Genomic DNA, 11,941 nt, shown 5'->3' with positions numbered 1-11,941 from the left:
ATGAAAGCAGTATTACAGCGGGTGCTGTCAAGCTCTGTCGCCGTCAATGACCAGGTTGTTTCTGCCATCGGCAAGGGCATCCTAGTCCTGGCTGCAATCGGTCCCCACGACTCCAAGAAAGATGTGGAATCCATGGCTGCCAAAGTCCTCAAGATGAAGCTGTGGCCCGATGAAAATGGAGTCAACTGGAAGAACAGTGTCCAGGACATAGAAGGCGAAATCCTCTGTGTCTCTCAATTCACACTGTTTGCTTCAACCAAGAAAGGCAACAAGCCAGACTTCCATGGGGCAGCCAAGCCAGAGATTGCGAAGGAACTGTACGACTATTTCGTCTCTCGAGTTCGCGACCAATACCGAGCAGAAAGAGTCAAAGATGGTGTATTCCAGGCGATGATGCAAGTCAGTCTTGTCAATGACGGGCCCGTCACGCTTGAGATCGATACAAATTCCGCAAAGAAAGAATCCGCCGCGAGCACCAAAGAACCGACACCGATATCAACCCCTGCGCCAGAAAACGCCAATTGATGATGGCCGTGTTATTCCATACGCCCCGGGCATCTTTTCTCGTAGTTCGACTTGCAGACGGCAAAGTCCACCAAGGAGAAGCCCGCCCAGGCCCGAGCTCCATGTCCTGCAGATACCCGACTGTCAGCAGCCATTAGGCGTATTGACTACGTAATACGGGCGTCCAGCATTCGGCCAGTAACGGCGGAGGCTGCAAATCCGTTCGTCCAGCTTTGGATAGCTGCCATTCCTGGCCTAAAGCACAACGGTGATGTGCACCACGATTGGGCCTGGGATGAGGAGTTCTTATCAAAAGCCCAGCGCCCAGAGCATCGCCAAATCAATGACGAGCATCGCCCGACAACTGCCTATCGCTGTCCATGAGGGGTAAAACACGATCGCCGAAGCCCCGCAGCCAAAGTAAACAATTTCGATATGATGTGCATGCTGCTGCACCGAAGAGCTGCGAGTACCTGGCGCACTCCTGCTCGTATAGCCACACCATAGCCTCGCCTATACTTGACCGCGGAGTATAACCTTGTCGTCGAGCCAAAGTCGAATTCGGGTCTCTGTAAGCAGCGTCGATCAACCATGCCCGGCAAGATCAGAACCGCGCTGAAAGTCGACCTCGACACGCCGGCCAAAGACCAGCCGTATTTGCATGTAAGCCAAAGTCACAGAAATAGTACAGGACTTCGCTGACAAACACCCAGAACAGATGGCACCCTGATGGTAGCGCCCATGCAGTTCTTCGCTCCAAACCCCGCTGACCACGCCTCCAGTCCCCTTCTGTGGCACGATCAAGAATGGAGAGACCGTCAAAATCGAATGTCTGGACTGGACAGGCGGACAGATCAAAAACAACGACAGTGCTGACGATATCAAGAATGTCGACCTGACCCAGATTCACTACCTCTCCGGCCCGTTCGAGATTGAGACGGCTGAGCCCGGAGACGTTCTACTGGTTGAGATCCAAGACGTCCAGCCCTTCCAAGACCACCCGTGGGGATTCACAGGCATTTTTCACAAAGACAACGGGGGCGGGTTTCTAGATGAAATCTACCCGGAGGCGTATGTCACTTACCTTCAACCCCCCTGGACCCAGCCTGCCCCATTGCACATGTCCACATACTGAAAGGATAGGTAATCTAGGGCGAAGGCCATCTGGGATTTCGAAGGCATATTCTGCTCGTCCCGTCACATCCCTGGTGTTCGTTTCGCCGGCCTCATCCACCCGGGTATCCTGGGCTGCGCCCCTTCGCACGAGATCCTCGCCGAATGGAACAAGCGGGAAGCCGAACTCATCTCGACGTCGTCCCTGTCGCGCATCGTCGCTCAACCGCCCCAACCGATCAATGTGCACGCCGGAACTGCCGACGAAGCGACCAAAGAGCGTATCGGCAGGGAAGGAGCCAGAACGATCCCAGGTCGTCCTGAGCATGGCGGGAACTGCGACATCAAGAACCTGTCGCGCGGCAGCAAAGTCTACCTGCCTGTTCATGTCAAGGGTGCCAAGTTCTCCGTGGGCGACTTGCATTTCTCTCGTATGTTCCAACCAACCCACGCCCGCACCTTTTGCTGTAGCAGTTGTTTCGCCACCACGGCTTCTCTGCCGAACGTAGCAATGATATGTCGACGTGTTGTTTTTGTGTCCTACTGACATGCCAATATAGAGGGTGATGGCGAGATCTCCTTTTGCGGCGCCATCGAAATCGCCGGCGAAATCACCATCAAGTTCGAAGTCATCAAGGACGGCCAGAAGAAACTCGGCATGGTCGGCGGCAAGTCGCCCATCTATATCCCCGGGCCTGTGCAACCGCAATTCGGCCCCGGTCGGATGATCTACTTTGAGGGTTTCAGCGTCGACGAGAACGGCAAGCAGCACTACATGGACGCCACGGTGGCGTATCGCCAATCGTGCCTGCGCGTCATCGAGTACCTTCGCCGCTTCGGATACAGTGACTACCAGGTCTATTTGATGCTGAGTTGCATCCCTATCGAGGGCCACGTCGCAGGGATTGTGGACGTAAGTACTCCATGTTCAAAAGTCACCGAGAAGAGCAAAGATGACTGACTGACTTGCCCTTTTCTTGATGCGGCTGATAGATTCCAAACGCGTGCACCACCATCGGTCTGCCAATGGATATTTTCTCGTTTGACATCTCGCCATCTGCCGAAGTGAAGAAGTTGGATCTGGGGGCGTGCGCCGTGGCGAGCAAATAGGGACTTTTGACGCGGAGAATGCCTATGCGTGCCGTTGGGACGAATGATTAATCAAGGTTAAGTGCAACAGCTGCAAAGGTCACGTTGGAGATTGTGGTCTTGCAGCACTTGTTGTTGGACACGAACTCGTTTTCTTTAGTGTTGCAGCTGTCGGTCTTTTTACTTTGTACCTTCAGCGTGGCCCTTAGCAGAGGAGATGCGATTTGAAGCACCCCAACTAACGTGAAATATATAATTTGAATCCCGGGGAACCAACGCTACTTATAAGTAGAAGCGCTGCTCATCCTCTCAAAAAGCTCAGACCGTACACCGTGCCCAGTTTCGCGCCCATGGCCGTCCAAAACCAAAGGCTCCTCAAACTCTGCGTAGGAGAGTGCATTAACCCATTGATGTGCCACGCCGATGTAGCAACCGCGCCAACCCATGCAACCGTGGTGTACCATTCAAGGAGACCGACGTACCCCAGCGCCAGACGATCCGCAAGGAGGACTTTGAGACACGTGCGGTCGTAGATCAGGACCTCAGAGGTAGTAGAGCAGGTGGCTTGGACGAATGAGTCGAGATGGCCAATGCCTTGTTCGTCGCCCCCAGAAGTAGCCCGTCCACGAGAAGGGAAGACGAAACTTTGTAGCGCTTCCATGGCGACGAGAAAAAGGCTGCGTCCGGACCGAAGGCGGTGATTCACGCGAGCGAGCCGACTCTCTCGGACTGGCACAGACAGCGCAGGGAGAGGAGGCGGCGCTTTCATCGCCCCGACAAGCGCTTCACGAACGCTACTCACATCCGAGACGTGGACCATGGCCTGGTCCTGTTGCGGACTGAAACAGAAGCGGTCGAACGTGGTGAGGAGATCCGGCTCACGGACCATTTCGGTATAGAACGCAGGCGTGACGATTCTGATCTCGACATGTGCCGTTCCTGATGCACCAGCAGCACCATTCGCACCGGTGTCGCTCTCTTTGACGAGGTGTACAGGCTTGCCTCGCCCTTCCCCGGCAGCAGGGATATACGTAATCCTCCTCGTTCCCGATCTCGACGCCATTTGTTCCAGAACGCGACGGAAGAAGGGTTCAAGGATTCTCTCCTCGGCCGTCTCGTTGCGTCCGATGCTGCTCTTCTGAACCTCGGGCCGGTAAAAGACTTGTAGCTTCTTCGTCCATAGTTTGCGCGCTTCTCGCAGGATCCGCGGGTTCGTCATGAATCCGACCCACCACCACCGCGTGACGAAAACGAGACTCTGCAAACGCGACATCCGGAATGGATCGAGGCCGGCGGAGGTGGAAAAGACTCTGGCTACAATCTTGGGCTTGCCCTCCTCAGAGTTGAGCACGATGGTATTGTCGATTTCGACACCGGTTCCATGCGCTCCAGAAGACCCGGTCTCGGTCTCGTTCTCGTCATCAAAGGGATCGGTGCACGTCAGGCTATATGAGCCATGTCGGTCATTGAAGGGCGAAACGTGGAAGTCCTTCTCCCAGTGATCCGTGAACTTGGATTTCGACGTCGTCGCGCTTTCGTCGTCGGCGTTGCGTGGCAAGTAGTAGATCCTCCGCTCGTCGAATGTGTTGTTGACTTCAAGGATCATGGCGCCGAGACGACCGTGGTGGTCGTACAGATACCAAAAGGACACCGGGTTGAACGAGAAGCCGCAGAATCTGGGCGCCGTGACGAGATACGCGGAAGGATATCGTGTACGTTCAACGCCTTGACTTTCCAGGAAGTTGTCAAGCTTTCCACGAAGACCGTCAACATGAGGCCGCCCTCCTCGTCCCAGGTAGTCGTCTGCGTGGATGGAAAACCACCCGCACCGGCCTCCGTGTCCAGCACCAACGGCATCCTTGGCCTGATGGGAGCAATCTGAAGAAAGAACGTGTCCGGCCGAGCCATTCCATCCAACGGGTACGCCGACGAGTAGATACGAATAAGAAAACGAGTGCCTTGCAGGGAACAGGCGAGTGTGGGTTGTGCGACTCTCGAATATCCTCGGCGCAAGACCAGGCTTTTTGTCCCAAGAGCATCCCGCACCAACACCGTCATCCCCGTCTTTGATTGCCAGCGCCGAGGATATGCTGGTAGAAGCGCACCACAGGCCCGATAGAAAAATCACGCCCAGACCTGCTGGGGAGACTAGGTGCCTTGAGACGGTCAATGTACATATCCCTGACCAGATTTCCTTCGAATTGAAAACGGCCAGGGCGAAGCATATTGCCTTCAGATTTCGGCAGATATGTTTGAACTGTGGTTTGCGTTGGCAATCCTCATGCTCGATCGGCCCAGCCATCTGCGAGCGAGACGACGCTCCTCCGTCTCCTCCAGAGCCTAAAGCTCAGCCAGCATCAACTCGAAGTACCAAGCTCTCAGAGTATATGCCATCATTGTCACCTGAAGTTGGAGCAACAACCGTTTGGCGAGAGTTTCAGGCCTGGCGGCAATGTCTGATGGATGGCCGGCCAGTGGTGGGACCCTTTTGCATCCAGGCTTTGTGCGTTAGAGGCTGTCACAGTGATGATTTATCGGACAAGTTCTGGAACGAGAAAAGATACAACAGAGGAAAGCTAGATATTTTACACGAGATATGAGCATGGGCACGGGATACGACAATCTGCGGTTATCAGTGTTCAAGTGTTGACGTCAACACTCTACGGGTCTCACAACAAACATAACAAGCCTTGTATACCAGATCGTTAACCAAATTCCACCTAACATCTAGTCGAGGATTGTCATCATCGTATTGAAGAAGAATCTAGGCACACGTAGCCGAAATTTGGGTGCGGATGGGCCGAATGAGAGTTACAGCGTTTTACCCTGGTGCAACGAGTTCCCAGTAAGCGCTGACAGTGGTGGCTTCAACTTCTTCAACGTCAGGTGGGAGTGGCCACTTTGTAGCTTGGCCTTTCAAGAGAAGTCGAGCGCCAGGACGAACATTTGTCATATCAAGCCTGTGTTCCAGGCCGGCTTTCTGCTGTTGTTCTGGCAGAAGCCATTGTTTTCCAGCCGTGTCCGTGACAAACAAAAATCGCCCGCTATCATCGATTCTTGCTTGAGAAATAGTGATGCTCGTCTCTGCAAGTGCGACAGACTGCAAGTCCTGAGCAGCAATCCCAAGCACCCACCGTCTCACCTGTTCTGCAATCCCGCCAGGAATGTACTCTCGTTTTCCTTTGCGCTTGGAGGGAGAGAAAACATCCGGGAGGAGAGAACCGCTAGCTAGGTGTGCCGAGTGGTCTTTCTGTGGTTCTACTTTGAACGCATTCTTAGCTTGCGCAGACGACTCTGTATGTCTTGGTACCTCAGACCGGAAACGAGTGGTCTTCGATATTTCCCCATAGGGAGGTTGGATCATGCTATCCTCGAAATCTTCAAAATCCGAGTGCGAAGCTTCAGAAGATGGAGCTCTTGATGCGTGATCATCACTTTCAGACCCGGGAGAGGACGAAACAGTGATTGGCTCTACGGGCCTTTGACCAGGGTGACTCGTCTTGCGCTTTTTCGCCGGAGGCGCAATGATCTTGTTCCGGTAGAGCAGCGGTGATGGAACTGGGAGGACATCCTCATCCACATCGATCAGATCTTCCCCGTGAGTATTGACGAATGTCCCAGAGATGATTGGCGACTCCGTCTCGTCTTCGAAACTAGTGTCTATCTCATCTTTGTCCACAGGCTGTTTTTGAAATCGCGGAGTGGCAGGACGAGAGGGGTGGGAGGAAGTGAGTTGGGTTGAGCGCGAACTTTGGAAAATGATCCTGCGCGTCGATGGATGGGTAGTCGACCTGGAAGCAGAGGCTGTGGATGGTGGGAGAAAGCGCTTGGACGAAGGCGGAGGAGTCTGCCATGCCATCAGAACAACTTCAGACTTACCATGACGGCAATTACATTAATGTCTTCGGGCATGTGTCAGGGTGAGCTGATATCAGAATGCAGCTATCTGTCGAATACAGGGGCGGTTCTGCAGTCATCAGGAAAAAGATGTTCAAGCTGAGTTCACAGATACGAAATCCGTTGAAACTGCGTACATGAAGTCGATTCACATCACAGCCTTGTCTATTGACAGCCTCGTCGCGACCACAAGCCTTGGCATTCTTAAGTGCCTGATCAGCCTGATAACAAATTCTTACTGAGGACGCCTTGCATGTACGGATCGGTTCCTGACAGATTGCATACATGCATACTACCTAGCGTTACAGAAATTGGCTAGGAATACACCAGGCAAGCAAGCAAACCTCACCACCAAGAGAGCGACAGGAATGCTGTGAGACATGAGGAATGTGGACTCCAACATCCCTAACGCTGCCTTGAATGTACGGATTGGCTCCTGACAGACTGCCTACATGCGTGCACCCCGGCATTACGGGAACTGACTACAAATGCACCAAGCAACCCACGAAACAGGCAGCCAAGCAAACAAACAAACCTCACAATGTACGAAGCCTTGTCAGGACAGGAATGCTTTGTGACTCGAGGAATGTGTACTTCAGACATTCCTGACGACGAGTCGGACGGTTGCCCCACGCGTCACTCACTATTGTTTATGTATACGCCGTCGATAAGTACCTGCCTCTGGCCCTCACTCCTTGCAAAAATGCTTGTCCTTTCTCATGCCATCCCGCAAGAACGAGAAAGGTGTTGTCGCTGGCTCACCAGGGCAATCATCCTTTAAACCTTGGCCAACCCCCCGTCGTCTTCTACCAGCTCCAGCTCCTTATAATCGGTCAAATCATCGGTCAAGTCAGTCTTTGAAAGACGATCAAGGTCTACTGTTTCTCCAACAAAGTCAAGGCTCCCAACAACACTCCCCGTCAGCTCCACGAACATGTTGCAGAGGAGATCAGTTTTGCCATCCGATCACAGTTGGAAGCCTTGAAAAACAACGCCCAAGAGAAGACGGCTCAGCTTGCCAAGACCATCTACGATATCGGGTCTGCGAAGACTTCCTTTTCCGAGTCGTACCACGGGAAAGAATAATGAGAAGAGACCTGATAAATCGTATGGACACAAGCCATGTAAAGGTCACCCTGCTCTCGTTGTCGGAGTGGCATGGTCTCAAAGACGATTAGATCTGCCGAAATTGGCCAAGCGATATATTCAGGGCAGCAAAGGTAAGGTTCGAACCGTGGTCGGAATTGATCTCGAATATAGACGTGATCCCGAGGCTGCGATACCTGCCAGCTACTCGGTGTGGAGGGCGGGCAGGGACAAGGACAAGAAAGGCTCACCATCAGTTGGGGAACCTGAGTTCAAGGTAAGCGGCTCAACCCTCAGCTCCTCACTCTCTGACGAGTAATTCCTAGCAATTTCGGCAAGGTGGCGGCGAAGTCATTCCCCTGGCCGACCTGCACCTTCCGCTGGCAGATTTCGTGTGTCAAGATTGCGCAGACTCCTTCGCTGATGTAACAGAAGAGATTGTAATACCGGTGACCCTCCTCTGCGAGGCTATAACCTTTGGAGAGGAGCTCAACCTTGACTCCAAGCAGGCGTCAAACACTACTACGACACCGGCGTCCAGGAAGCGCACCAAGGCCAGGGCCTCGATCGCAAATACTTTGCCCAAAATCACACGAAGCATGTCAAAACCGAGAAGCTCTGCGCGGCTTCAGACTGCCCAGGCTGAAAACCAACGTCCCACTTGATGACCTTTCTCGTTAAAATGAAGAAGGGCTCCGAGTAATATACTACAGATGCAATCCCCTGTCTCAAAATGGGACTCTGCTTCATTGTTTGCTTCTGTGCTTCATACCTATGAAGTTCACCCTCGTCGTATTCGTATTGATGCCACTATTCAGAGTGGAAGGCCTTATATCAGATATAGAGACCTAGGTATATTTGCCCCTCCTCCGTCTTACATAGCCCTCAATGCTACACCGGTCTTTCCTTTGAGAAGCTCATCATAAGTCCTACCATTCCTTCGGGAAGTGAGCTTCACTGTTCTGTGATAACAGTCGGTAATCGCGCGTTTTGATATCATCTCTACCAGTTAAAGAGTATCCACACCGGTCCCAATCTTCTGGACAGTGACGACAATGGACAGCAGCATCCCTTCAACGAGCACCATCCCACCAGTTCCACATCTGATCGCCTACGCCATAGCCGTGATGCTCATAGGCGTCTTCATCGGCGCCCTGGTCATCCCCCACACGATCGCCGCCGCCGCATGTTTCCCAGAGCCCGCAGGCAAGCCGATGAATGTCTTCTTCTACCTGTTCGCCGTAAGGGAGTTGTGTCTGGGTGTGGCGTTGTTGGTTTCATGAGCTACAATGACTGGCGATCGGCGACAATCTTGCTCGCCTGTGTCGGGGTCAATGGCATCTCGGACTTTTTGATCTCAGGGCTCCATGGCAAAGGAGGCTGGTGGGAATCTTTCTGCAAACACGGCATTCCCACGCTCGTCGGGTATTGGAGTGTCTGGAAGTTGTGGCAGGAACATTTCTAAGAGTTGAGTGTTGACGCGGGCTGAAGAACGGCAAATTGGGATGAGGAGTGTCTGAAGACGAGCTGAGTGCAATCAATGTCGAGATGTATTACCCTGGATACTCGGAAATCGGTAAGATGAGAGCATTCGAATCACGAAACGTTGGATGTCATAGACCTTGTTGCTATTCCCGCGAGCGTTGTTGAGTCCGGATGAGTAACTGGTGTTCGTCTCATATGTAACTTCAATACAACCATTGACCCTTTAGCTCAGTGCCTGGCTAAGATACTGTAATGCCAGTGAAAAGTACATGTGAGGCCCAGCGAGTGGATTAGCACACGACAGACTTCGTTGTCCTCTCCAGGGCATCTCTACCCGGGAATACCAGAGGCATGTGCCCGGCACCTTTTCCAGAGATCCGCACAAGCAGAAGCAATGCAATGCAACCGCTTCGTCTCAAGGGGAATAACGTCAAATTAGCCACCAGGACTGCTCCCTGCGTACCAATGCAGGCATATGTAAGCGGCCAAGCGACCAGGGAACAGTCTGCTCCAACCAAAAGGCCCAGAGTCCCGAGCAGCAGCCTCACCCGCATGTGGGCGCTGTTAGCCTGGTGTTAGGTACCACCGCTGCAGCTTGATCGACCAGATAGTGTTGCAGAAGGTCCAGGTGTCACGGTTCAAAGGAGGATCCCTCCTCCACCTACGCAGCCACGAACGATGGTGCAATATCTCGCCTATCGGCGGGGCCGCAGAAGGAAGATCAATTTGAAGCCTTGAAGTATTAATACTATCGAAACCATGGCTGTTCGTTGATCGTCTTCACACCTGTGCGATCTTTTGTGTTGTTTCTCGCACCTCCAGGATGGCCGACGACTCCAAAGTGGCGGTCGATGCCTCGCCTTCAAATGACTATCGCAACAGGCTGGGGAGTGAGATCGCCGTTGGTATCGACGACTTGAGCGCCATCCCCAAAGGCACTATCGATCCAGTGTACGAGGCGAAAGCCAGGGTTCTTAACCGAGCGATACAAGACATTGGCATGGGATGGTATCAGTAAGTTTCACTCCTCTTCGACGCCCGTATCTTTCAAGCGGCATCCTCGACACCCCGACATTGTTATGCTCTTGGTACCAAGCTCTCTTTTGCGCAACCAACTAATGCACCCTAAAGATGGCAATTGTTCATCGTCGTCGGCTTCGGCTGGGCGAGCGACAATCTATGGCCCATTGTCACGTCGCTCATTTTCACCCCGGTCACCAACGAGTTTGGCCCAAGCAGACCACCGTTGTTGACTTTGGCGCAGAACATTGGTCTCTTGGCTGGAGCCATGTTCTGGGGATTCGGATGCGACATCTTCGGCCGTCGCTGGGGGTTTAACCTCACACTCGGCATCACGAGCGTATTTGGTCTTGTTGCTGCGAGCGCTCCCAACTTCGCGGCCATCGGATGCTTTGACGCCCTGTGGTCGTTTGGCGTGGGCGGAAACCTCCCCGTCGACTCTGCCATATTTCTCGAATTCCTCCCCGGATCACACCAGTACCTCCTCACCGTCTTGTCCATAGACTGGGCACTGGCGCAACTACTCGCGACTCTCGTGGCGTGGCCGATTCTAGGCAACCTGACCTGTCAGGAGGACGAGGAGTGCACGCGCTCCAAGAACATGGGCTGGCGATACTTTGTGATAGCCATGGGAGGTCTGGCCATGGTCATGTTTTTCATTCGGTTTGTCCTATTTACGATCTACGAGTCACCGGTAAGTCTTTGCTTTCCTTTCCTTGGTCGTTCTCCTATCTCATCCCGTCGTCATCCTCATCCGGAGCAACCAAACGAGTGTTTCTGTGTCTGACGCGTCCAATTTTTATTTCAGAAATACCACATGGGTAAAGGCAATGACGCCGAAGCGGTGCGCATCGTGCACGAGGTCGCGCGACGCAACGGCAAAACGTCGCCTCTGACCATCGAAGACCTCAAGGCCTGCGAGGTCCTCGGCAACGGACGAACGCAACAAACCACGGCGACAGCCGCGATCAAGCGCAACCTCGAGAAATTCAACCTGACACACGTCCGCGCTTTGTTCGCGACCAAGAAGCTGGCGTTTTCGACCGGCATGATCATGGCCATCTGGGGCTTCATCGGGCTGGGGTATCCGCTGTACAACGCGTTCCTGCCGTACCTGCAGGCCATCAAGGGCGCCGAGTTCGGCGACAGCTCCACGTACATCACGTACCGCAACCAGGTCATCATCGCGGTGCTGGGCGTGCCGGGGGCGCTCCTGGGGGGCGCGATGGTCGAGATCCGCGGGTTCGGCCGCAAGGGCACGCTCTCCCTCGCCACCGTCGCCACGGGGGTGTTCCTGTACTGTTCGACCACGGCGACCTCGTCCGACGCCCTGCTCGGCTGGAACTGCGCCTTCAACTTCACGAGCAACGTCATGTACGCCGTCCTGTACGCCTACACGCCCGAGGTGTTCCCGACAAAGGACCGCGGCTCCGGCAACGCCCTGTGTGCCACCGCGAACCGCGTCTTTGGCATCATGGCCCCCATCATCGCCATGTTTGCCAACCTCGAGACCACGGCCCCCGTGTACACGAGCGGCGCCCTGTTCATTGCCGCCGGCCTGATGGTTATTGTTCTGCCCTACGAGTCTCAGGGGAAGGCGAGTTTGTGACACCCCCTCAAACACATTTGGTGGACGATTATCGTGGACTGGTATCCCCCCCCCGGCCCGCACCCTTCAACTACATGTAAACGAGCATCAAAAGGGCTATATGGTTCTCCTTCTACCCGTCTGTCGTCTGGATTTTGT

General features: G+C 53.8%; 6 protein-coding genes across 6 annotated transcripts; 4 read left to right on the top strand and 2 right to left on the bottom strand.

The window, feature by feature from the left end:
- Nucleotides 1-525, top strand: PV08_10683 (D-tyrosyl-tRNA(Tyr) deacylase; the record flags this gene model as incomplete). The annotated part of the gene is made up of 1 exon (XM_016384997.1): nucleotides 1-525. One exon carries the CDS (start codon nucleotides 1-3, stop codon nucleotides 523-525), a length of 525 nt encoding a protein of 174 aa, XP_016231599.1.
- Nucleotides 526-1,095: 570 nt separating this feature from the next.
- PV08_10682 (uncharacterized protein) lies at nucleotides 1,096-2,727 on the top strand (the record flags this gene model as incomplete). The annotated part of the gene is made up of 6 exons (XM_016384996.1): nucleotides 1,096-1,167; nucleotides 1,218-1,236; nucleotides 1,287-1,575; nucleotides 1,657-2,048; nucleotides 2,178-2,530; nucleotides 2,611-2,727. 6 exons carry the CDS (start codon nucleotides 1,096-1,098, stop codon nucleotides 2,725-2,727), a joined length of 1,242 nt encoding a protein of 413 aa, XP_016231598.1.
- A 280-nt stretch (nucleotides 2,728-3,007) lies between these two features.
- On the bottom strand, nucleotides 3,008-5,008 carry PV08_10681 (uncharacterized protein; the record flags this gene model as incomplete). Its single annotated transcript, XM_016384995.1, has 1 exon — nucleotides 3,008-5,008. The coding sequence occupies one exon, from the start codon at nucleotides 5,006-5,008 to the stop codon at nucleotides 3,008-3,010; it is 2,001 nt and encodes a 666-aa protein (XP_016231597.1).
- A 519-nt stretch (nucleotides 5,009-5,527) lies between these two features.
- PV08_10680 (uncharacterized protein) lies at nucleotides 5,528-6,618 on the bottom strand (the record flags this gene model as incomplete). The annotated part of the gene is made up of 2 exons (XM_016384994.1): nucleotides 5,528-6,553; nucleotides 6,586-6,618. The coding sequence occupies 2 exons, from the start codon at nucleotides 6,616-6,618 to the stop codon at nucleotides 5,528-5,530; spliced, it is 1,059 nt and encodes a 352-aa protein (XP_016231596.1).
- Nucleotides 6,619-8,744: 2,126 nt separating this feature from the next.
- PV08_10679 (uncharacterized protein) lies at nucleotides 8,745-8,972 on the top strand (the record flags this gene model as incomplete). Its single annotated transcript, XM_016384993.1, has 1 exon — nucleotides 8,745-8,972. The coding sequence occupies one exon, from the start codon at nucleotides 8,745-8,747 to the stop codon at nucleotides 8,970-8,972; it is 228 nt and encodes a 75-aa protein (XP_016231595.1).
- Nucleotides 8,973-9,997: 1,025 nt separating this feature from the next.
- PV08_10678 (uncharacterized protein) lies at nucleotides 9,998-11,803 on the top strand (the record flags this gene model as incomplete). The annotated part of the gene is made up of 3 exons (XM_016384992.1): nucleotides 9,998-10,188; nucleotides 10,306-10,888; nucleotides 11,003-11,803. 3 exons carry the CDS (start codon nucleotides 9,998-10,000, stop codon nucleotides 11,801-11,803), a joined length of 1,575 nt encoding a protein of 524 aa, XP_016231594.1.
- Between the last annotated feature and the right edge of the window lie 138 nt (nucleotides 11,804-11,941).

This window comes from Exophiala spinifera, assembly GCF_000836115.1.
Source record: "Exophiala spinifera strain CBS 89968 unplaced genomic scaffold supercont1.8, whole genome shotgun sequence".
Taxonomy (NCBI): domain Eukaryota; kingdom Fungi; phylum Ascomycota; class Eurotiomycetes; order Chaetothyriales; family Herpotrichiellaceae; genus Exophiala; species Exophiala spinifera.
Note: the sequence above shows the minus strand (reverse complement) of the source record. Positions and strands in the feature narration are given on the sequence as shown.